Source organism: Lagopus leucura, unplaced genomic scaffold, assembly GCF_019238085.1.
Source record: "Lagopus leucura isolate 7727_CA_CO unplaced genomic scaffold, USGS_WTPT01 Super-Scaffold_100073, whole genome shotgun sequence".
Classification (NCBI taxonomy): domain Eukaryota; kingdom Metazoa; phylum Chordata; class Aves; order Galliformes; family Phasianidae; genus Lagopus; species Lagopus leucura.
Genome location: NW_024962314.1, coordinates 767,887 through 791,916, shown reverse-complemented (window position 1 = coordinate 791,916; position 24,030 = coordinate 767,887). Strand labels below are relative to the sequence as shown.

Below are 24,030 nucleotides of genomic sequence, written 5' to 3'. Positions count from 1 at the left end.
CAGCCGCGCGGAGCCCCCCCCCGGCAGTCCCCAAGCGAGCCGCTCCCTGCCCGCAGCGCACGGGGACAGCTGCAGCGCCACCGCAGAGGGACGCGGAGCCACGGGAACAATAGCAAATGCGCGCAGCGAGGGGCGCACGGCCGCGTTGGACTTCTCCCAGCCCAGGGACAGCTGGCACGGCTGACGGGCAGCGCGCTGGCATGCATCGCTCGTCCCCACTGATGTCACCCCGTCGCTTGGGGAGCGTGCGGGGATGCGTGCTGCGCTGGGATACGGGGCTGCGTGGGGACAGGCGCTGCTGAGGAGCCCCCACCCCAACGTATCACCCCTCTGATCCGCAGCCCCCCTCCCCATGAGGCCACCGCTTCTGCCGCTGCTCGTCCTGTGGGTGCCGCGGCTCCTGGGGACCCTGGCGGAGGTAAGCCCCCATCCCTCGGAACCCCCCATCTGTCCGTGTCTGGCTCGGAGCGTGCTGGCGATGGGGGCTCGCATAGTCCTACCCCGCTGAGGAATGACGGCATCGTTCTGGGCTGCCTCTCCAGCCGTGCAGCTGCACCAAATTAGCGGCGTTAGCAATTACGAGCTGCCGCTTTGCTCCGCTCACCCCCCCCTCGCCGTTGCCATCGTCTCCCGGTGTTTCTGCTGCCGTTGCTGCCAGGCTCCCCCCGGGGGTCCCGAGCTCCTCCGCTCCCCTCTGTGCACACAGTCCCCAAAACCACCGCACTTGGGTTGAGAGGAAGCCAGAAATGAATCATCCCGCAGAGCAAAGGGGAAAATAACTAATGATTACTTCTCTTGTTGCGGGACAGGGAGTAGGCAGAGGTTTCCTTTAATGTGGGGGAACTGTCCCCAACCTAAAGCAGGGCACACCCTGCTCGCCAGCAGGCTGTGGGGGGATGGGTGTCCTGCCGGCAGCACCCTACAGTCCTCATGTCCTCACTCTGCAGCCAGGCTGAGCTCTGGGGTACCTCCGACCCCGCACTGTTATGGGGACGGGGCAGTGAGATTGCTTGCCCAGAGCTCCCTCCCTGCTCAAATCCTCCCCCTGTGCCCTGGCCGTGCTGGTGGGATGCCCTCGTCCTGTGAGCACAGCTCCGTGTGGGTCAGCGGGCCCAGGAGCTGCGCTAAGGGTTGGGGCAGCTCCCATGTCCTGCCTGCTCAGTCTGTCCCCTGCCTTGGCCAGGGGTGCTGGTGCTCTCCCAGGCTGTGACAGTCCTCAGGAGTCGCAGCCCCCCGCACCCCCAGCTCTGAGCACCTCACCTTGTCCACATCTCAGCCAATGTTCTCTGTCCCATAGGGAGAGGGCTGCAATGGGACAACGCGGGCAGGGCTGGAGGCACGGGATGCACCTGGTGACAGAGGTGAGACCTGCAACTGCTGGGTGATCTGCAGCAGCAGTGGGCTGTGGGGGTACCTGGATGTGGATGCGGTCGGCAGAGTTTGTCTGTGGGGTGTGAGCGGTGCTGTGACCTTGTGGGCACCAGATGTGCCCTGCTGGTTTGGGGAGCTGGGGCATTTGTGAAGCAGCCCATTGCTAAGTGAGGGACGAAGGCAATTCAGGCGTTGGAAACCTGAGACAAGCAAATAAACATGGGTGGAGATCTCATACCTCAGTGATGTGAGAGAGATCCCACAGTGAAAAACCACTGCTGCATGAACTCTGTGCAGGGTGCAGCTCCTCTGGCTGTCCTCAAGAGGAGCTCAGCCATGCTCTCAGCTCCGCAGGCTGCCGGCACCCCGGCGTGCTGCCCGGTTTTCCCAACTACTGCCTCTAAATGACAGCATTGCATGAAGTGGAAATTGCACGTTGTTCTGAGAGTTCTGTGCCTCTCCGGCTTTGTAGGGAGGGCACGCACTGCACCTGAGCAGTCCCAAAGGTGCCCCTATCCCCAGGGCTCACTCCACACTGCTCTTAGCTGTGTAAAGGCAGCCCCAGGCAGCTCTCTGGGGCAATAGCTGTGCTTGTTTAAAGCTTTCTTGCCCTGCCAGGCCCCAGGTAAACCTGTTCCAACATGTTGCACATTGCAAATTTTAAGCGCTAATGATTACACAAGTGTCTTATTAGCGCTAGAGCTGCTCAGAAGCTGCAGCGCTGGGGACGGCAGCAGAGATGGAGCACGGAGGGGTCCCACTGCAGCTTGGCACTGGTGCACAGGCTCAGCGCTGAGCAGCTCCAAGGGCAGGGATCTGATGGCAGCTTTGGCCACCGACCCACCCATTAAACAAAGCCCCATGTGCCACTTCCTCGTCCCCTCACGCTGCAGACGTGGGGATGTGTGGGCAAAGCAGGAGATGGCCTGAAGCCTTTGGCGTCTTTATGCAGTGCAGCAGATGCTCAGGGGCACCTCTTTCACATCCATGATGTTTTCAATTCCTTCTTGCTCCTGCAGGGCTGATCCTGAATGTCAGTGCAAGTGACCAGGGCCGGTCAGGTTCACTCCTGCTCTCCTGGGATGAGCCAGAGGGGGGTGCTGAGGGCTTTTCGCTCACCCTCTCCCCGCTGGGGTCGGGCACACTGCTGCAGAATGGATCGGTGGGACCCAACGTCACCAACTTCTGGTTCCATGGGCTGACCCCTGGCACATACTATGAGATTGAGGTGACAGCCACGCTGCACTGCATGGACACTGCCAGGCAGACAGTCACAGCACAGACAAGTAAGGGCTTCCCCTGGGACTGCAGGTCTGAGAGCTGCTCTGTGATTTTGGGACATCTCTGCCAGTCGCTGTCAGACCCAGCCTTGCTCCCTGCACCCCCCCCCCCCCCCGGTTCATGCGAGGGTTGGGGAAGGAGCAGAGCTGGGGAGCCAGCATCCCTCTGGAAGGCAAAGTGGTGCAGGTGAAGGCAGAAAAACTGGGACAGGAGAGCAGAACTGGAGGGAAGGGCATGGCCAGGAGAAGGGATGGGGTCGGATAGCCGTGTGTCCCGGGCCAAGCTTCCCTGCCCTGTTCAGTCACTGTGCAGAATGACACAAAGGGACAGAGCGGGGATGGGGCAGCTCACACTGCTGGTGGGAGGGCGGGGGGCTGGCAGGGAGCGGACAGGGCTGTGCGCGGTGGATTGGGCCCATCTGGCAGGACCTCACCCACGGGAAGCCCCATCCCGCCCCTCCTGAGCCACACGACAACCTGCCGGCCCCATCGTGCTGTACCTCATGTAGGTCCTTCACCCGTCCGCAACCTGAGCCTGAGCAGCGGCGGCAGCCCGGCCTCACTGCAGGCCTCCTGGGCAGCCGGCAGCGGGCAGCGGGACGGTTATCAGCTCAGCCTGTACCACAGCGACTCACAGACGCTGGTGAGAAATGCGTCCGTCCCACCCAACGCCACCGCCTTCCTGTTTGATGGGTTGGCTGCTGGCAGTGAGTACGCCCTGAAGGTCAGCACACTGGCTGGGGCTGGGCAGGCGAGCACCAGCACCCACCAGTGGACAGGTAGGGATCGATGGGTGCGTGTGTCCCGGGGGGAAGGCTGGGAGGGATGAAGGGTTTGGGGAGGAAGGGTTGAAACATGCGGGCTGGTGGAGAAGGGGATGAGGACTTCGGTTCAGAATGGGCAGTTTGTGGAGGATGGGGAAGAGCTGGGAGCTCATCGTAGAGTCGTGGAATCACTAAGGTTGGGAAGGACCGGTAAGGTCACCGAGTCCAACTGCTGACCCGCCACCACCATGCTGTGAGCTGAGGGATGTGGAAAGGACCACCACCCATGGTGTGTCACCCATGGGGACAGCCCTACACACCTGTCCTGCCCTGTGGGGCCCCAGTGCCCGGTGGGGCTTCTCTGCTCTGTAGCAGAGGAGGGCAGCCTTAGCAAAGAGCCTCAATTGGTGGGAGCTGCACAAATGTTGCATTCCACAGCCTGGAAAAATATGGAGGGACCTCACAAGGCCCTCAGCTCACCTGGGCAGGGACATGGGGAATCTGCAGCCCCTGTGACAGTGCCAGGGGAAGAGGAGGAGACCCTGGGGAGGGAGGAGGGTGATGGCAGCCCCCAGCATGGCTGTGCACTGCCCAATCTCACTGTTTCCCCCCAGCACCCTCCATCCCCACCCAGCTGAGGCTCAGCCCCAGCTCCAGCACCAGCCTCTCAGCCACCTGGGTGGGCGCAGGGGGGGCTGCCTGGCTGCACCTCGTGCTCCGCAACCTCCACACCCAGACGGTGACCAAGACCCTGTCAGCCAAGAGAGGCCTCACCAGCTACAGCTTCCAGCATCTCCAGCCTGGCACCCAGTACTGGCTGGGGCTGAGCGCCGTGGCCGGGCCCTACACCGTGGAGGGGCCCAATGCCACAGCATGGACATGTGAGTAATGGAATGGGGGCTGGGGGCACCTCGGTTGCCGTGACTTTCTCTGATCCAGCCTCTGAGTGTGAATGTGAATGTGCCAGCACCTGGGTGCAGAGGGTAGAAAGCCACACCAGGACCCAGCTCTGGGGAGCCACGATGGTAGATGAGGGGACAGGCAGCCTGTGGTCCCCGTTGGTTGCTGTCAGAATAGTATTGTAGAACCATAGCAGCTTAGGTTGGAAGGGACCATTCCCTGCCATCACAGTGGCTGTAGTGCTGGGAGCAGCTCTAGCCTCAGACTTGCTCTCTCAGACCAGGAAACCACGAGGAAAATGCAGAGCGCAGTCCAAGTCGTGGACAAGAGCAATGCTCTCCAGCCCTTCCTTGCTCTGCCTGCCAGTCCGGGCAGCTGCAGCCTGCTGACTGTGCAGCTCGGATTTTGGAACAGCTCCACACCCCCAGCTGCTTTGGTTCTGTTGTGGAGCCTGACTCAGTCCCTGCAGTTGTCTGACTGACCCGACTGCACAGCGCCCAGAGCCAGACACACAGCCCAGCCAGGAGCTCCGTCCAGGCTGGATCCTGGGAATATCAGCGAGGTCGTAACAGGACATCCGTGGAGATGAGGGGCCCCGTAGGAATTTCCCAGCAGGGCTGAGTAGGAATGGTTGTGCTGGGGACTGGAAACAGCACGCTCCAAAAGGATGCTGAAGGCTGGATGCGGATAAGGCAGCAGGAGTGAGGCTGGGGGTGTGTGAGGCAACTGTGGGGTCTCACACGGCTGTCTGTCCCCTCTGACCAAGCAGGTATTGCTGCTGTACCCAGCAGCCCTGAGTTACAGCACACAGCAGGCCTTGGGCTGGGAGTCTACACACCCCATCACCCTGACCCCCTCCCGTTCCCCTCCAGACCCCCTGAGCCCCACCAACGTGACGCTGAGTGGTGCGGAGGAGCAGAGCTCCCTGCAGGCTCACTGGAGCACCCCGGCTGGACAGAGGGACTTCTACCTGGTGACACTGCGGGAGGAGGAGGTCGGTGCTCCCACCAGGAACATCTCCGTCGGGGGAGACAACGGCCACGTCACCTTCCATGGGCTGAGCCCCGGCACGCAGTACTCTGTGCAGGTGACGGCGGTGGCTGGGCCTTACCGAGCTTCTGCCCGCAGCGCGGCAGCCTGGACACGTAAGCAGAAAGCTGAAGCGTGTCTTGTTGGGCCGTTCGGGTGCCTTGCAGAGAGGCTGAGCTCCTGCAGATATGTCTGTGGGAGCAGAGATGGGGCTGTGTGATACAGCTGCACCTGGCCCTAGAAGCAGCTAAAGTCTGCTGCACTGCTCTTCCTCACGAGAAGGGACTCGAAGATCTGTGGCAAAGCTGTGCCAGGTTGTGGCAGGCACCAGCCAAGCCTGAAAGCTATGCGCTCACCTCTCTCTACTCCCAGCAGCTGCTCTGGGGGCATGTATCTCCACCAGCCCCTTTAAAGCAGCATCTTCCTTGTACCTGGCCCCTCCTGGGTGACTTGGAGCCATGGCCAGTGTCCAGGCAGATGCCCCAGAGCTGCCGCTCCTGGAAGAAGGGCTGGAGCCCGGAACAGTGAGCGGGGCACTCGCCCAGTCCTGAGGCTGAGAGCAGCAGTCTCCCTGCAGCCCCGCCTGCCTGTATTTGATGGCAGAAGTGCTGCCTGATGACATGAATCTGTCCTTGTGCATGACCCTGCCCTTGTCCCTTGCAGAGCCGCTCCCACCGTCTGCTTTGAGCCTCTCCAGCCACGGCAGCCCCTCCAGCCTACGAGCCAGCTGGGAAGAGGCCATGGGAGAGGGCTACATGTTGGCTCTCAGCCCCACAGAGAGCCCCGTGAAGAACAGCTCTCTGCTCAGAGGTGCCACCAATGTCACCTATGAGGGCCTTCGCCCTGGGACCCTCTACACCTTTGAGGTCAGCACCGTGGCTGGTCCCTACACCTCTACACCCCGGCGCATCACCAACTGGACATGTGAGTCCCTCCGCCCTTGCTGCAGCCAGCCCTGGGGGTCCCACTGCATCCTGCCTGTTTCCCACGTGTTGTGCCTCAGGGCATGGCATAGCAGAGATTGTTTGCAGCCTCACCCAGTAAAAGGGCAAAAGGCTCAGGAAGAAGGCAGAGGTGTTGCTGGATGTGTCTGACCCTCATCTGTGCCCCCGCCACCCAGCACGAGGGTCAGCAGAGCCTAGTGCCCTTCTCCCCCCTTTGGCTCCATTTTGGTGGCACTGCTTGGGCTGGATATGCCCTGAAACAGCTTTCCTCACCAAACACCTTCTCCTGTCTGGGCTCTGTGCTGGACCAGTCTCTGGGCCAAGCTGGTCTGTAGATGTCAGCGGGGATGGCACGCTGACCCACCCTGGTGTGGGTGTTCCAGGAAAGGGGCTCCATCTCAGCATGTTTGGGGCTGCACCTTTGCAGGTGATCCCGGCTCAGTGGCTCTACACCTTTTCTCATAGATCCTTTGCCCCTGGAGCAGCTGACGCTCAGCAATCAGGGCTGCAGCACTTCTCTGCAAGCAGCCTGGAGAGCAGCGCCCGCGGGCAGCACTGGCTACACAGGCACCCTGTGGGAGAGCAGATCTCAGGAGCGGGTCAGAAACGTGTCTGTGGGGAACAACTGGACGAATGTCACCTTTGAGGACCTGGTCCCTGGGCGACAGTACACACTGGAGATGGCTGCTATGGCTGGGCCTTACAGATCCAGCGTGCGGTCAGCCACAGACTGGACATGTGAGTGTGCAATGCCTGCCCCAACACTATTGCAGATGGCAGCCACAGCCTGGACAGAGAGGGCAGGGAGTGGAGCACGTATGGGGGGATGGACAGACAGACAAAGGAAGAGCAGGACAGTCAGAGCCACTTCCAGCCGTGTTGGAAGCAAAAGAGTCCTCAGTGCAGAATGGAATGTGTTACTAATGGGTACCCAGCACACCAAGTGGGGTCCTGCTCCTATGTTGCAGAGCAGACATTCATGCTGTGTGGGGTTTAATTTCCCAGTGCTGATGACCTGACTGGGGGCAAGCAGCTGAGGGTGCCCATGATGAGTACACAGCAGTGTAGGACCCTCTTTGCAGCCAGCTGCCCTGCACCCACCTCCCCTTGATGCTGTTGGGCTGCAACTCATCCTCCATGCCGCATCCCCACCACAGCCCCCACCCCACTGCCTCCCCTCACTTCTTGCACCCCCCAGACCCGCTGGCTCCATCCGGCGTCACCCTGACCAACACCCGGCGCCCGCTGGGACTCTCAGCCTTCTGGGACAAGGCTGCAGGCGACGTGGACCAGTTCCACCTCCAGCTCTACAGCAAGAGCCATCCAGCGCAGAGGAACATCTCTGTGGGGCCAAACATCCACAACTTCACCTTCCTGGGGCTGTCCCCTGGCGTGCAGTACTTCCTGAAGGTGTCCGTCCTCGCTGGCCCCTACCGATCCTCGTCACACTTTGCCACCGAGTGGACATGTGAGTGAGGGCTGGCACTGCCTGCAGGACCCGCAGTGACACTGATGTGCCTGGGCCATTCTGTGGAGCGAGAGCTGCACTCTGCATGCTGATGGGAATGGGAACCATGAGTTCGGTGCTGTATGATGCCTTCTGGGCCCTCCAAGAGCAGCCCTATTGAGCTGCCTAGGGCATGCATTGTCTCCAGGCTGGCCTCAGACCAGCAGAGAGGGATGCAGGATGTGCACAGAGTGCCGTTGGACTTGCTGCTGCTGGGTCACCTGCTCTTAGGTGGCTCTGCTTAGACCGGGTGACCTCCAGAGGTCCCTTCTCACCTCAGCCATTTGGTGATGCTGTGTGAGCAGTTCTGGGGAGCTGAGGGCTCTGTTCTGTGCCCACCTGCACACTGTGCGCAGTGGTCACCACTTCTCCCTCAGTGCGATGCAGAGGTGTGGGCTGGCTCCTGTCCTCTCCAGCTGCTTTTCCCTGCCATCTCACGGATCTCTGTGCTGTGTTTCCTCCTAGATCCGCTGTCTCTGGCTAACGTGAGCGTGCAGCCTGGCCGGAGACCACAGGAGCTGCACGTGAGCTGGGTGGAGTCAGGTGGTGGCCGAGAGCATTTGGTGCAGCTCTCGGTGGCAGAGTCCCTGTCCATCATCAGGAATGTGTCTGTGCCCCGTGGTGTCACCCACCTGGACCTGGAGGGGCTGGTGCCGGGCTCCCGGTACCGAGTGGAGATCATTTCTCAGGCTGGGCCTCATCGTATCTCCTCTCAGACTGCCATCGGCTACACAGGTAGGAAGGCAGCCCCTCCGCCCATGTCCCATGCCAGGCTCGCAGTCCTGCGGCTCCCAGCTCCATTCCCAAGCTGGAATCAGCCCTGGGTGTCCCAGTCCTGCCCCTGTAACTCTATTTCTCTCTCACAGTCCCGCTACCTCCACTCTCCCTGTCTGCCAGCCCTGTGGGCGCTGCCTGGGCTCTGGCTGTGCACTGGGAGACCCCTCCAGGGCAGAGGGACGGATACCTGCTCAGCGTGCTGGAGGAAAGCTCCTCCTCACCAGCAAGGAACCTGGAACTGGGGAAGGACAGCACCAACATCACCCTGACACAGCTGACACCGGGAGCGTGCTATCTTGTTGGGATCTGGGCAGTAGCTGGAGCCTTCCGCTCCCTCCCCAGGAATACCACTGGCTGCACAGGTGAGATCACAGCACCCTCAGGTGGCTCAGAGCTGCAAGGAGCTCCTTATGGGATGGGGATCTATGTCTGCCACCCAGACCAAAGGGCACCTGGATGTTCTTCTGATGCGCTGCCTCCTGCAGCCTTCCTGCACCAAGAGCAGCAAGGAGAAAACTCCACAGAGTTGGTGGCGTGTTCAGGACTGGATTGTTTTTCTCTCTGACTCGTGTGTCTGTCCTTCCTTGCAGTTCCTGCTGCTCCAACAAACCTGAGCCTGACCAACCCAGGCAGCTCCTCTGAGCTCCACGCGCGGTGGAACAAACCCCTCGGCAGGAGGGACCACTACCGTGTTGTTCTGCACAGCCTCACCCAGAGCAGAGATCGGGTGCAGACCGTGAGCCAGGATGCCCAGAACATCAGCTGGACTCACCTGGAGGCAGGCAGCAGGTTTGCTGTGCAGGTCATTGCTGTCAAAGGCTCTTTGGAAGCCTCTTCTGCCAACGTCACCCAATGGACATGTGAGTCTGAGGGGCTGTGTTGAGCCTCAGATCCCCCCCGCGTGAGCCCCACAGAGTGCTCACCATCACCTTCCCCATTCCAAATCCTCTCTGTTGTGCTATCTCCCCTGCCACGTCCAGCCTGGGGATATTGTGCCTGGACCACGTGCACTAAGCCCGTGCCTCCCTCCAGGAGGAACTCTGGTGGCCATCTCGTCCCATCCTGGCACGCAGAAGCTGACTCTCTCCCTCTTGCTTTCCAGATCCCTTGGCCCCTGCCAACCTCACCCTGGGCAGCCCCTCAGCCTCAGCACTGCGCGCATCCTGGGCAGCCATGGCACGAGGAGCAGAGCGTTACGTGGCAGAGCTGTATGACGCAGCCTCCAGCCGCCGTGTTGGACACGCGGTGCTGGCTGGGGGTGCCAGGAGTCACATCTTCCATGGCCTGAACCCCGGCACTCGCTACAGCGTGGCAGTGAGAGCTGCAGCTGGGCCCTACCACACCAGCACCCCCAACCTCACCCACTGCACACGTGAGTACAGTGCTCTTCTTGCAGTCATGTCCTCCACCATTCCCAGTTTGATTCAGAGGCCATTCTGCCTCACCATCCCTGGAGGCGTTCAGAGCTGCAGAGATGCGGCACTGAGGGACGTGGTCAGTGGGCACGGTGGGTGGGTTGGGGTTGGACTGGTGATCTTGGAAGAGTTTTCCAACCTTAAGGATTCTATGATTGTATGGTCTCCCCTCGGTCAGCCCAGGTTTGGCTCCTGCCAGTGACTCCTGTCTCCCCCCCAGGCCCGCTGCCCCCGACTGCCGTGCGCCTGCTGAGCACCGGGCACCCCGACAGGCTGAGCGCGTCCTGGAGGGCTGCAGCCGGGGGGCACGATGGCTACATCCTGACCCTGTACCATGCTTTGCTGGGCACCACGGCAGCCACGGCCTCAGCTGGGAGGGACACCCAGAACATCACCTTCACGGGGCTGGCCCCAGGGTACGAGTACTCCCTGGAGGTCAGTGCCACGGCTGGACCATACCAGACAGCAGCGCCCAACGTCAGTGGTTGGACACGTGAGTTGCCCAGGGAAATTTCCCCTGCAGAGGGGTGGGAGGTTTGCACCACCTGGAGAGTTTACAGGGGCCCTGGTGCCTTTGGAGGTGTGGATGGGTGCAACGTGCGGTGGTTGGTGCACGGGCACACTGCTGAACTCATGGGCATGTGGATGTTCTGCTCTGTAGGACGGCATAAGTATGTGCTGATGACATGCAGGGTTCCCCAGCTGTGCCCACATGGCGATATCCCGCTGCCCAAGCAGCCCCATCTCCCTGCACCTCCAAGGATTTGTACACACTTACTGAACTCCTCTTGCAGATAGAATCCATGTTTCCATAAGCTCTGCAAATTGGTGCAGTAGAAGAGGCTGATCCCTCTTCCTCCTAGGAGAACAAATCTTTGCTCTGGAGGTGGACCGATCAGCCCCTCTGCTCACCCAGAAAGGTTTTAGGGCTGGGCAGGGTTTGGATTAGTCCTATGCCAATTCTGTTGGAGGATGAGTACACACAGCTGTGGCAGACGCTTGGAGGTGGGCACAGAGAGCAGGGTGAGAGTAGGAGCTGGAGGGAACGAGGGCCACAGGTGGGAAGGGGATGGAAATGAAGAGAGCTGGCAGTGTTGCAGAGTGGCACTGCACATCCCAGCCCTCAGGGAGCGCTGTCCTGCTGTGTGGTGTCCTACTAAGCACCTTCTGCCTGATGTCTGGTCCCTAACATCAGGTCTTGTGCCCCCCAGCCCCGCTGCCCCCGACTGCCGTGCGCCTGCTGAGCACCGGGCACCCCGACAGGCTGAGCGCATCCTGGGGGGCTGCAGCCGGGGGGCACGATGGCTACATGCTGACCCTCTACCATGCCTTGCTGGGCACCAGGACAGCCACGGCCTCAGCTGGGAGGGACACCCACAACGTCACCTTCACGGGGCTGGCCCCAGGAAGCAAGTACTCACTGGAGGTGGCCTCCATAGCTGGGTCCTACCGGACACCTGCGGGGAACGTCAGCAACTGGACATGTGAGTAGCTGGCTTTGGAGTTTGTGCCTTGGCTGAGTGTGGGTCACAGCAAAGGACGTGGCCCCACTGATGCTTATGGCAGCCTCTGAGCCCAAAGCCCAGGGCTCAGCAATGCTGTGGTCCTGAGCATAATGAAGTGCCCCATCTCACTCAGTGCATCCCGTCCGATGGCACTGCTGGGATGCCCGAGCCACGTACTCAGACTTGCATTGACACACGATGCTCATCTTTGTCTCTGCAGATCCCCTGCCGCCCCGTAACGTGTACATGACAAACCAAGGGTACCCCAATAGACTGAGTGCGTCCTGGAGGGCCGAACCGCAGGGACACGACGGTTACAGGCTGCTCCTGTACCACTCGGGGTCGGGTGTGTTGGCAGCCAGCACATCTGTTGGGAAAGGCATCAGCAAGTTCACCTTTTCTGGCCTGGATCCGGGACACAAATACCTGCTGGAGGTGATGTCTGTGGCAGGGCCCTATGCAGCCTCCGCAGGGAACATCAGCGACTGGACGAGTGAGCAGTGGGGGCTGCAGGGCTGCATGAAGCTCAGAGTGCTGGGGTGGGGGAAAGGGGGCAGGGATGGGGTTGGGAATGTTGCCTGGAAGCTGCAGCAGAGGGATCGTGCTTTGGGGGTCATGGAGGAGGGCAGGCAATACATTGCCCTTGGGTACCCCTCCACCCCCAGTGCCTTGCTCCCAGGCACTCAGAAAATTCCTGGCATGGGAAATATGGGGAAGTTGGCTTTTTCTTTTTTTTTTTTTGTAATTTTCAGGAATGTGGAAATGGCAGATAAGCACAATAAGTCTTTTCATGTGCTTATCCCCACAGTCCCTGCGCTTTGCTTGGGGGATCCAGAGGTCTCTGCTCCCACGCTCAGCCAGCCCTGCAGGGTACTGGGAGTCATGTGCAGAGCCCTTCAGGCAGGTCGTTAACGAAACTTGCTAATTGGCAGGAGGAAGCCATCTGCTCATGTTCATCATCTGCATGTCCTCCCATTGCCATTTAAAGGCCGTTTCTCATAGTGGCAGCCAGCAATGTTATCACTGAGCACACGAAGCTTCCCTGCATATTACCCATCTTCTGCTTACATCTCCGCAGAGCACAAGAGTGCCTGCTGTCCCAGTCACCGCCCCGCTGTGGTTTCCCTTGCAGCCCCCTCAGTTCCCCAAAATGTCTCTGCGGTGGCGGAGGGGAACAGCACAGTGCTCATCTCCTGGGGCAGCACCCCTGGGCAGCAGGACGACTGCCAGCTGTGGCTGCGGGACCCCCGGAACGGCTCAGTGCCACGGCGGCACGCACTCACCAAGGGGCAATTCCAGCACCTCCTGCACGGGCTGACCCCAGGCAGGAACTACTCCGTGTCCCTGAGCTGCGTGGCCGGGCCCTATTGGAGCAGCACCAGGCCCTTGGCGGTGGCTATGGGTGGGTATGCACAGGTTGGGGCCGGGGGTGTGAAACACAGGGTGGGGTGGATCACCCTTTGCATTCAGCAGTGGGGTGCAGGTTTTCTTGGTGGGCGATAAGGAGACCCCATCAGTAGGGTGAGCCCACCTCTCACATCCCTGGGCGTCTCATTCAAAGATCCAAACCCTGTGGAGGATGTGCAATGCCTACCAGAGTCGAGGAGCCTTTTTGTGAACTGGAGCGGCCCTCCTGGAGACGTGGAGGCTTACGAGGTGGTGACAGAGGGGCTCTCGGACAGCCCCCCCACCCCCAAGCATTCTGTGAGCGTTCTCGTGAGCCAGGCCAGCCTGGAGAGGCTGCAGCCAAACTCCTCCTACCGAATCGCTGTGAGCACTGTGGGCATCAATGCCATGAGGAGCCCGGCTGTCACTCTGCTCTGCAACACAACAGCAGAGGGTGAGTCCCCTTCTTCCCCGCGCACCCTGCAGAAGACAGCCAGCATTGCTGATTAGACCCAGGGACTGTCTGTGAGCTCAGTGCAGTCCTGGCAGCGCTCTGGGCAGTGATGCTGGGAGCAGTGCTGTGGGAGCAGGGATGTGCTGACAGGCTGCGCTTGCTGGTTCCTCTTGCAGCTCTTCCCCCGCCCCTGCGAGCAGAAGTCTTCCAGGTAGAGGCCAGCTCCACCGTCATCATTTCATCTGACCTGTTCAGCGAGGAGAACGGCCAAATTGAGTACTATGGAGTCGTTGCTACCACTAATGACTCACGTAAGTGTTCTGAATTGCAGCGGCTCCCCAAAGGGATGTGGGTCCCCACACATCACCTTGTGCATCGCCCTGCAGTGCTGAGGCCCACCCAGGACGTCATGTCCAGCACATGGTACGACCATTACTACGGGACGGAGGACTCCTACCTGGCTGTGCTCATCCCCAACCCCTTCCACCCGAGCTCCATCCAATCCACTGAAACCTGGCGAGTGCCCGTGGGGACAGAGGAGTGCGGCCGGACCCGGGCGATGTGCAATGGGAAGCTGAAAGCCAACGAGCAGTACAGGTGAGAGATGTCAGCCTCTGTCCCCAGGGGCTGCAGGAGGGTCCTGGTGAGGTGGCTGCACGCCCACCCTGCCCTCAAAGCAGACCCCAGGGCTCGCTGTGCCATGAGGGCAGGAGGAGGGAATGTTAGGGTCGGTGGGTAAGGGGAGCAGGAGTGAAAGGGGAAGTTGTGAACAAAGCATCATTTCTTCAGTGCTTTGTTAATAGGAGCCAAATCCCCAAGCATCCCTCTGACAAAGGGGACCTCCAGAGTCTAGAGGACTGCGGCTCTCCATTCTGAAGGAACTAACAGCAAGGATGGCTGTCATGAGAGCTCTCGGAGCTCAAGAGAACCATTCCTTTGGAAATCCCACCCGCAGGGCAGGATTGTGGAGGCTGGCAGTGCTTCACTGCTCTCCTGAGGCGCTGTGCTGTCATGCCCAGCAGTACAGCTGCACTGCGATGCACTGCCATCCCATGGTCATCAGACACACTGGGGTGTTGCACCCCCAACAGGAGAGCATCCAGCTGATCCAGGAGCTCTGACGCTGGCTGCCCATGCAGCCCAGCTGTTCCTCATTGCTAACTCTTGCTGCTTAAATCTTGCAGCCTCGAATCCGGATTTCTGCTCCAGTTCTGCTGTGAGTCAGGGATTTGCCTTACAGCGCACTGCCTTACAGTGCCAAACACAGCAGGACGCCCCTCTGCCCTCCCGGTATTGTCCCAGGCTCCAGCCAGAACACTCTCAGTGCTCCCAGCGCTCCCCTGCAGTCTATCATTAGCTTTCTGTGAGGAGGCATTTAAGGCACGGTGTCATTATTCAGCCGTGGTTGAATAGCACGCACTTAGAATAGTTTGGTTGCGCAGGGCCTTTTGCACCTCATCACAGCTAGCTTTCATTCTGGCTGCCCTGAAGAACAGATATCCTCAATCAACTATTGTTTTCCTAGTTAATCGTTAGCAGCAGGGTGCAAATCAGATGTCCCTGGCTGCTCATTCCTCCGACAGCCAATGCTTGTTTCCTATTTATCAACAAACCCTTATGTCATTCCGTGGCTCCATTTGCTCCCAGCATTGGGTTTGGGGTGCTGCCAGAGGGTGCTCACCCTGCATCCCACAGACTCAGCTGCTAAAATCCAGAGGTGCATTTAGAGATGCTGCGTTGTGTGTAGGACGCCTACCTGAGAAGGAAGCTGGCTCTGCAGGGAGCTGGGAAGGCTCCCTGTTGGAGGAGGAAGGAGGGCAGGTCTCCACGGGAACGGGATGCCCCGACATCTTTGGGCACAGGGGAGGGTCTGTGTGGAGCTCAGCCCCCTCTGCCGGGGTGCTCAGTTCTGCTGGCTCGTGGTGCATGGGCACTGTGCTCTGCTCTGCCGTAGGTTCAGCATCGCTGCCTTCACCAAGTACGACCCTGTCACCCCTGCAGTGTCATTCACCACGTTCTCGGGTAAGATGGGGATGTTATCTCCCAGCTGCTCTCTCATCTTCCCTACCTGGCTACGCAGGTTAGAGATTAATAGCAGTTAGCTAATAGCAAGCCAGAGGGAGCTCATGGGCTATAGTAAATGTCATAAATGGAGAAAACCAAGTCACATACTGGCTCCTACTTCTGTCCCTTCTTTCTGATTCCAGCTGCTGGAGGTAGCATGGACACAGCTCCGCTCCCAGTGCCAATAATAGCTGGAATCATCGTGGGATTTCTCCTGACATTGGCTGCTATTTTTGCTTTGGTCTACTGGAAGCAGCTCAGAGCGAGGAGGTGAGGATGGGCCATCTCTTACCCAATGGGTCTCAGCTGAAAATCTCAAGCAAGACTCAACCAGGCTGTGGGGAAGAGCAAGGGCATAAAAGGAGCTTTTGGCCAACCAGGGCACCCCCTGGGTCTGGTCCTGTGTGAAGCCACCAGCTGAGCTCAGTGATCCTTATGGGTCCCTTCCGATAAGATTTTCTATGACTGCAAAAGCACCATGCGAAGGGCAGCTGCCCGTGGTTAATTCAGAGAACTGGGCCATGTGCCTGATGCCCGTGGTGCTCCGTGGGCCAACAAAACACGGCACACTGACAGCATCAGTAACAGCTCCCCCGTTCTGCTTCCAGGACACAGAAGAGCAGCCTGCCCCAGGAAATGGTGACCTACAGCTTGAGGTTGGTGCTGCTGGTTGGGCTCTTCCCTCTCTGCCTGCCTCCGTTGCCCTGTAGCTCAGCACTGGGCTCTGCTGCCCTCACCTCCCAGCATCTGAGGCAACTTTTCTTCCGGACTTCATTTCATGCAGAAATGTCCACCGGCCGATCCCCATACAGAACTTCAAGCAGTACTATGAGATGAAGACAGCAAGTGGTAGCCACGCTTTTTTCCAGGAGTTTGAGGTGAGATGGGACTCCTGCAAAAGATGGGACTTAATTTCCCCCTAAATAGCTCATTCCAATCCATCCTGGGTCAAAGGAAGTTGCCATGGCCCAGTTGCTGGGCAGCCACTTGTGGCTCAAATCGGTACCAGTGGCAATGCTGGGTGAAAGGTGGAGCAGTTCCCTGTGCAGGGGTGAGCCCTGCCCGGCTCGGGAAGCACCAGCCAGCCATTGGCGGTGGGCTGGCAGCTCCACGATGCTTGTGCATGGCTTCTCCCTTGTCCCACAGGAGCTGAAGGAGGTTGGGAAGGAGCAGCTGAAGGTGGGGGCTGAGCTCCCAGCCAACGTCTCCAAGAACAGATACCCACACGTGCTGCCCTGTAAGTGCTCCTTGCTCCCACCAGCACCCTCCTGGGCTGTGAGGTGGGCTCACCAGGCAGCCTGGCTCCCCTCCTGGGAGGAGTGGTGTGTGCACACCTTCAGTTTCACACACCTGATCTCTTTCAGACGACCACTCTCGGGTCAGGTTGAGCCAACTGGGGGACGACCTGCACTCAGACTACATCAACGCCAACTTTGTGCCTGTGAGTGCCCGCCCACCTTCCCACATAGCAACATGGCCAAAGGACCCCAGGATGGAGGCAGTGAGGGCTGTGGGCAGGAGCTGCTGCTGGGACCACAGCTGGCAGTGGCGAGGTGTTGGGGTGCCTTTTAGCAGAGGTTGATGGCGAGTGCTGTGAACGCAGAGGAGTGAGCGTGAGACCAGCAGGGCTTTCTTCCTTCTTCTTCAGCTCTGTCCTCTTTCCATCCTCTCTCAGCTTGCTGCCCTGTCTCTGTCTGCTCTTTCTCCTTCTGCTCTGTGCAGCTGCATTTGAACACCCCGGAGCTGTGCCCGCATCCCACACCCCGGAGCTGTTCCCAGGTAACAGCGGGGCACACGGGAACCCACAGGGCATTTGTGTGCCTGAGGGACAGCGCGGAGAAGGCTGGGACCCTGCATGCTCATCTCACCTCCAGCAATGAGCAAGGAGCTGGAGAGGGACCCGGAGCTGTCTTTCCCTGGTTAGGCTGAATGAGGAACCGCTTGGGGGGAAGTGGGCTGCCATTCCTTATTCCAAAAATGTAGAGCACGTGCTGAGCAGCACTCGCTTCCTGTGAAATCGGCTTCTTGCAAAGTCAGTTGCCCAGGAAACTCTGCCCACATGGGCTGAGGACAAAGGGTACTTCTCCATCTGTAGGGCAGAGCGGGCCTGGCTGTCCCAGGGCAGGACCCACCTGCCTCAACCCCTTGCCAACTGCTCCTCTCTGGCTCTTGTTCAGGGCTATACGTCCCCGCAGGAGTTCATTGTCACCCAAGGGCCCCTGAAGAAAACCATCGAGGACTTCTGGAGGCTGGTGTGGGAGCAGAACGTCTGCAACATCATCATGCTGACGGTGTGCATGGAGAACGGGCGGGTACGTCTGCGTGCTGGATGTGGACCCCCCAGCCCAGCCTCACCCTGAGCGTGAGCTGGGTTTGTGCACGCTGCCCAGGGAGGTGTGAGGTCACCCTGGGTGATGCAGCCCCACCGTGACCCTGTCCTGCCTGTGTCCCAGGTTCTCTGTGATCACTACTGGCCGTCTGAAGCTGCCCCCATCTCCTACGGGCAGCTCCGGGTTCACCTGCTGTCTCAGAGCAGTGCTGAGGAGTGGACCATGCGTGAGTTCAAGCTGTGGCATGTAAGTAAGGATCCAGGGACCCATCAAGAGCTGTGAGTTTGCATGGCATGCAGTGGTTTTTCTCCTTGGTGGTGGTGCAGTCTCCCCTGCCTGCAACAGGGTTCAAAGATGACCCAGTCCCCAGAGGAGTCATCCATCTCATAGTCATGGAATGGTCTGAGTTGGAAGGGACCTTTGAAGGCCGCCTGGTCCCACTCTCTGCCATGTACACCACAGCTCCAGCAGTGCTCAGAGCCCCTGCCCTGACCTTGGAGGTCTGCAGGGATGGGTTACCACCACCTCTCTGGACAACCCGCTCCATTTCTTGCTGCCTCAAACTTAGTAGCGCAGACACATCCAACACGTATCACCCCTCTTACTCATCCGTTCTCTCTCCTTTCTGTTGCTTTGCTGTGTCCCTGCTATGGGATGTGCCCTGCTGCTTCAGGGATGCAGTAGTGTGACAGGTGGGGTGGATGTGGCCCTGCCTGCAGTCGGGTGTCCCAGGGTCCCTGTGTGCTCCTGGAGCTGTGGGTTGCATGCACATCCATGCACACTGATAACCAATGTACCCCTGGCAGGAGGGCCTCCGGGCAGAACGGCACGTGTCCCACCTGCACTACACTGCATGGCCTGACCACGGGATCCCAGAGTCCACAACATCCATTCTGGCCTTCAGGGAACTGGTGCGGGAGCACATCCAGAGCGCCAAGGATGCTGGGCCGACCCTGGTGCACTGCAGGCAAGGCGCTGCTCAGCGGGACAACGGGTGGCAGAGGGTGCAGGGAGGAAAACAACATCCGAGGGCACTGAGGGTCTGTGGAGTCTCCTTCCTTGGGAACTGAGGATTGCATGTCCCCAGCATGACATCCAGTCCCAGGGGATGGGGAACTGCGGATGCTCAGCCTTCAGTCACGCTGGCACGGCATGGGGGGGACGTGTCCAGGAGGGGACCTCCTCAGCCGCAGGGTCAGGCAGTGTTCCAGCTGTGCTCTCTGTGCCCTCAGTGCTGGGGTGGGCCGCAGCGGCACCTTCATTGCTCTGGACCGGCTGCTGCAGCAGATGAAGCAGGAGAAGGTGGTGGACATGTTTGGTGTGGTCTACACCCTGCGGATGAACCGCTACCAGATGATCCAGACGTTGGTAAGATTTCTGCTCCCTCTTCCGCAGCCCCACTGGGACGAAAGCCTGCAGGGCTGGCAGACAGATGCCCAAGAGCACGTAGCAACAGGACCAGAACCTTTGCAGGCAGTTCTTGCCCACACCAGGTCATCCCTTCCAACTGATGAGCCCTCTGCCCCAGGTTGGGTCAAGGAGTCAGTAATGCCCTTCATGACAACGCAGGGGAGGGATGTGGGAGATCTGAGATTGGGCTAACCAAGGCTGTGGGGTATGAGTGCGGGGGGCATGAATATCAGGCACACCCTGCCCCCTAGCAGTGCCATACCCCCCTTCTCGCTATCTGCATGGTGCAGGATTGCTCTACATTGCTGTCTGTCTTTGCCTTCCAGTCCCAGTATATTTTCCTGCACAGCTGCATCCTGGACAAGATCTTGGAGGAACCACTCCTGGGTTTATCAGGGACAGAGACGTAAGAGCCTGCTGTGTTTCTCCTGCCCTCTCTCCACTCTGCCCCATGGCCCTGCAGACAGCGAGCTGGGATCCCAGGACAGGAGGACAGGGTGACCCAGCAGCTGTCCCACCCACTGCTTTAAGAAGGGTCAGCCTGGGGCTGGTTGTTCCCTGCAGCACAGGGAGCCCAATCCAGAACAGTCCTCCCCTCCTCAGTGTCATTTTTCTGGGCAATGCCAACACCAAATTTCTGCAGAGCTCTCCTGGGGCAGGCGTGGATATCAGCTGGGATTTCCCAGCCTGTGGGACGCACCAGGGATGGGGTCCAGGGACTCACGGCAGCTGGGCTTTTGGATGTCCCTTCTTAAAGAGGCCCAGAGGAGGGAGCAGGACAGGCTTTGCCCACGTACCTTATCATCTGAGTGTGCTTCTGGAGGTCGCACACCTATCTATATGGCCAAATTCTCCTTCCTTCAAAATGGGATGCCCTTGCCCATGCTGCGTCTTGGGAATGGGTTAGGATGAGGGTCAGGGCTGCAGAGCTGGGCTGGGGAGCTGCACGAGCCTGGCCATGCTCTGCCCACAGCCCTGCTCAGCTCCTGCAGACACAGCCTGGATGCTTCTGCATTTGTTCACCCTCACCACCAGCCTCCCTCCGCAGGTCCTGCCCCGTCCCACTGAAAAGCTTTGCACAGCACTACTGCCAGAACTCAGCCAAGTCCAACGTGGGCTTCTTGAGGGAATACGAGGTGAGAGCTGCCCCAGGCAGCAGGGAGCGCTGCCGGTCCCTCCTGCTCCCCTGGGCCAGTTCTGCTCACGCTTTCACCTCTGTCTTTCACTCTGGCAGACCCTCCTGGAGGTTGCTAAGGAAGAAACCAGCTCTGCTACACCATCATTGGGCACCCAGCAAACACGGCCCTCATCCAGCATCCTGCCGTGTAAGTGCTGTGACACCTCACATCCCCTTCCCACCATGCTGGGCCAGAGCCAAACGTGCTTGGAAACATGGGAGTGAGTCCAGCAGGTGGCTCTGGGGTGGCTGGGGACTGAGAGTGTGTGCTGCATGGCACTCAGGTGGGTGGGTTTGTTCAGCTTTGAGAAGGCAAAGGGGAGCTTTTACGACTGCTGGGAGGGTGCTGAGAAGAAGCAGTCTTGTGCGCCATGGAAGGACAAGAGGCAACAGGGACACTTTGGAAGATGTAGGATATTCCAAATCAATATAAGGGGAAAAAAATCCCATGACGGTGGCCCCAGCTCACTCTGTCTCCCACCTATTTTGCAGATGATCGCTCCAGAGTGAAGTTTTCCCTGCTGGACCAAGGCCCTTTCTCAGGTCTGCAGGTGTGGCGCGTCCCGGTGAGTCGGCCCCCCGCAGCAATGCCCACCCCCCCCAGGTTCCTGCGCTGCCCTCACCAGAGGGTGACGTTCTCATTCCCCACCCAGGGCTGCAGCTCCAGCAGAGACTATCTGGCTGTGCAGGGGCCTGACAAGCTGACCACGGAGGACTTCTGGACGCTGGTGTGGGAGCAGGACATTCACACCATCCTGACGCTGCTGCCGTGGCAGGAGATGGGGGAGGTAAGGCACTGTGCCTGCTGCTCCTTGGTGGAGCTATTAGTGACTGCTGTGATGTCTGCCATCGACACGAACCAGACCTGCTGCTGTGCACAGATCCCACATGACGTGTGCTGGCCGCTGGAAGGAGACTCTCTCTGCACAAAGCTGCTGACCATCCAGTGCGGCATGGAGAAGCCTGCCTCGGGCTGGAGGTGTATCCAGCTGAAAGTGAAGCACGTACGTCTCTGTGGGGCTGTTTTGGGGTGCTGGAGGGGCACAGGCTGAGAGGTGTGTGGAGATGTGGCTGAGCTGTATCCAAACTCAGCCATCAGCTCTGTGTCTCCCCAGGAGAAGAAAGGAAAGGAGAGGCAGGTGCAGCAGTTCCTGTACAGGCTGTGGAGCAACAAGGAGCAGCCAAATGTTGAGAGCTTGGTGGAGCTCCTCGGTGCCATCAGGCGGTGCGTGCCCAGCAGGAAGAGAGCCAGCCCTCTCCTTCTGCACTGCAGGTACATGGGGTCATAGAGTCATAGGATCATAGAACAGCTGGGTTGGAAGGGCCCTAAAGACCTTCCAGTTCCACCAGTAAGGCTCTGCCCCACCAATGGCCTGAGGAGTTTCAGATGTGTGGAGAGTATCATTGAATCATTAAGGTTGGAAAAAACTTCTGAGGTCATTAAATCCAACTGTCACCTCACGCCACCGTGCTCTCTCATAGCATCATTGAGTCAGAAGGTTGGAAGAGACCTCTGAGATCATTTGTCCCTTTCCTACCATGCCCACTGACCATGTCCCCAGGTGCCACACATCTCCCTGTTGCTCGATGGGGCAGATTGGCTGTGCCTCCAGCTTCCTTTGATGGCTCTTGTGGGTTCTCATACCTCTGGTCAGTGCAGTGCTCACAGACCCAGCTCAGCCTGGCCTGGCGTCAGTGACCCCTCCTCTCGTCCTTTGCAGTGGTGGTGAGAACCAGATGGGGACACTGATCGCCCTGGATTGCCTGCTGCACCAGCTGAAAACAGAGAGGACTGTGGATGTCTATGGGGTGACCCTCCAGCTGATGAGAAGCTGCTGCCTCATGACCCCCACGCTGGTAGGCGGGCAGGAGTGGACGCTGGTGTGTGCTTCTGATGGGCGCTGCTACCTCAGATGCCTTCTGGCAGCGCTTCCATTTGCTGTGCTGACGCAGCACCCCTGTAACCCCTCCCTGCAGAGGACAGGAGAACTGGGGCAGATCTGGGGCTTCCCAGCTGCAGAGCTGCCTGCAAAAACCGCCTCTGCTGCTCCACACCAGAGCTCCACAGAGAGCACTGTATTCCAGCAGTGCTCTTGCTGAACAGGACACAGCGTGCCCAGAAATGCATAAAGCTGCTGTGGGTGCAGCTCTGCTGCCTCCCCACCTTGCTGCAGGTGCTGGCCAGCAAAGGGGGATCAGGGCTGGAACCCCAACCCCGTGCTTTGTGACTGCCAGCATCCTCCATCAGTGGGATGCTGCCTTCCTCCCTGGTGGGGTCACGTGGGTTTGGCTGAACAACCACACGGGGGTGAGGATGAACTTTTGAGTCGTTGCTATGGGTAACCAGTGGATATTGAAGCACACATCCCCAGGGCTGTGCTCCAGGTTGTCACTGCAGATTACCCAATCAGAACAGGCTCATAGAAGAAGTGCAGCCACTGTGGGCTCTGTGGCTTCCCCGGCCATGCAGCAGGGCTGAGCCCACTGCTGCCAGGGTGGGGGAGGCTCCTCATGCCTTGCAGCTCAGCCAGCACATCATCAAGCTGCTCGGGGGCCCCTCTGTTGGGTCTACAACCCACAACCCTCTTCCTGGCTCCCATGGCGCTGCGACCCACAGCAGCTGCCCTGCCCCGGGGCTCTGTGAGTGGAGCTCAGCCCTTTGCCTTCCTCACAGCTTGCCTTTCCCAGAGCCCTGCCAGGAGTTGGTCCTCCCCCTGCCCTTCTCTGAGGGCTTTTGGAACCCAGAAGCGTTCTGGAGCAGTTTGTGCAGAACATCATAGCAGAAGGAAATGAGGGTGGCCTAGTGAGCTCTGTGTCTGATGCTTCCTTTCTGGATAGTTGTGGTGGTACAGAGCAGTCATGGACCACTTGGGACAGTGAATCCTGCTTTGCCATTACCCTGCTGGTTAATTGCACAATAATAAGGCAAACTGCTGGAGCCCTGACCCCAGAACGCTCTTTCTCTTCCTTAGGACCAGTACGTGTTCCTGTACACCTGCATCCGGGACATCATCACTCAGAAGCAGCCCTGAGGCCCCTTGGTGCTTCCCGGCAGCATCCTGCCCTCTGAGTGGGAGCACTGAGTGGCTCCTGGCACAGCATGAGCCCTGCAGCAAGAGGGAGACCCAACCTGGCGCTGTCACCCCACTGTCAGCATGGGACGCCCGGGCAGCCTCAGGAAGCACTCCTCTGCCTTGCTGGGGGTGGGAGGTGGGATGCTCCCCCTCTGCTCACCTTCTGAGCTCACTGGTGCCCGGGATGCTGACCCGGCTGTAGCGCTGGGTGGCCCCAGGGTGGAGAGTGCTGAGCTCTGCAGCACTGAGCGTGGTCTGGGCTGATGGATCAGCGTTGGGTACAGCCAATAAACAGCCCTGGGAAAGAGCACACTTCTAACTTCTCTTACTGTGTTGCATCAGGAGCTTCCTACAGCTCTCATGGGTCTCCTTGCACAGGGACACGCTGTAAGGCAGAGCTGATGCACGGCCTGCTGCGTGTTACTGCCGAGCTGCCGGCTGTAGGGAAGCAAGGGAAACCCACGGTGGGAGAGGCTGCTGTCTGCAGGGCTTCCTGATGTCCAGGAGCAAGCAATCCCATCTGGCAGCACAAAGAGATTGCAGTGGAGCCGGCAGCCAAGGTGAACCTGCAGGCAGCTGCAGCTGCAGCACAGCTTGGAGGGACCAGAAGGACTTGGAGGGGACGAGCACGTGGCAGGGAATT

The 24,030-nt window shown here is 59.4% G+C and overlaps 1 protein-coding gene across 2 annotated transcripts; it reads left to right on the top strand.

Moving 5' to 3' along the window:
* LOC122188672 (receptor-type tyrosine-protein phosphatase V-like) lies at positions 1-23,695 on the top strand. 2 transcript variants are annotated; one of them, XM_042887173.1, is made up of 39 exons: positions 1-418; positions 1,298-1,361; positions 2,391-2,657; positions 3,161-3,430; positions 4,030-4,296; positions 5,188-5,460; positions 6,008-6,268; positions 6,754-7,026; positions 7,487-7,756; positions 8,261-8,530; positions 8,662-8,934; positions 9,163-9,432; positions 9,675-9,944; positions 10,208-10,480; positions 11,199-11,471; positions 11,713-11,985; positions 12,625-12,894; positions 13,054-13,332; positions 13,509-13,643; positions 13,719-13,929; positions 15,287-15,354; positions 15,540-15,666; positions 16,005-16,052; positions 16,181-16,274; positions 16,543-16,633; positions 16,761-16,837; positions 17,574-17,708; positions 17,850-17,972; positions 18,533-18,693; positions 18,959-19,094; positions 19,463-19,542; positions 20,185-20,272; positions 20,371-20,461; positions 20,806-20,879; positions 20,967-21,101; positions 21,195-21,317; positions 21,429-21,586; positions 22,035-22,170; positions 23,286-23,695. In XM_042887173.1, exons 1-39 carry the CDS (start codon positions 353-355, stop codon positions 23,343-23,345), a joined length of 6,813 nt encoding a protein of 2,270 aa, XP_042743107.1. In that variant the 5' UTR covers positions 1-352; the 3' UTR covers positions 23,346-23,695. The 2 variants fall into 2 exon arrangements, with proteins under 2 accessions (XP_042743107.1, XP_042743108.1); XM_042887174.1 differs by lacking the exon at positions 12,625-12,894.
* Positions 23,696-24,030: the final 335 nt, after the last annotated feature.

Excerpts from the sequence above, each read along its gene's own strand:
- LOC122188672 (XM_042887173.1), top strand. The coding sequence starts at position 353 with ATGAGGCCACCGCTTCTGCCGCTGCTCGTCCTGTGGGTGCCGCGGCTC. Across the intron at positions 15,667-16,004 it reads AAGCAGCTCAGAGCGAGGAG|GACACAGAAGAGCAGCCTGC; the intron begins GTGAGGATGGGC and ends TTCTGCTTCCAG. Across the intron at positions 16,053-16,180 it reads ATGGTGACCTACAGCTTGAG|AAATGTCCACCGGCCGATCC; the intron begins GTTGGTGCTGCT and ends CATTTCATGCAG.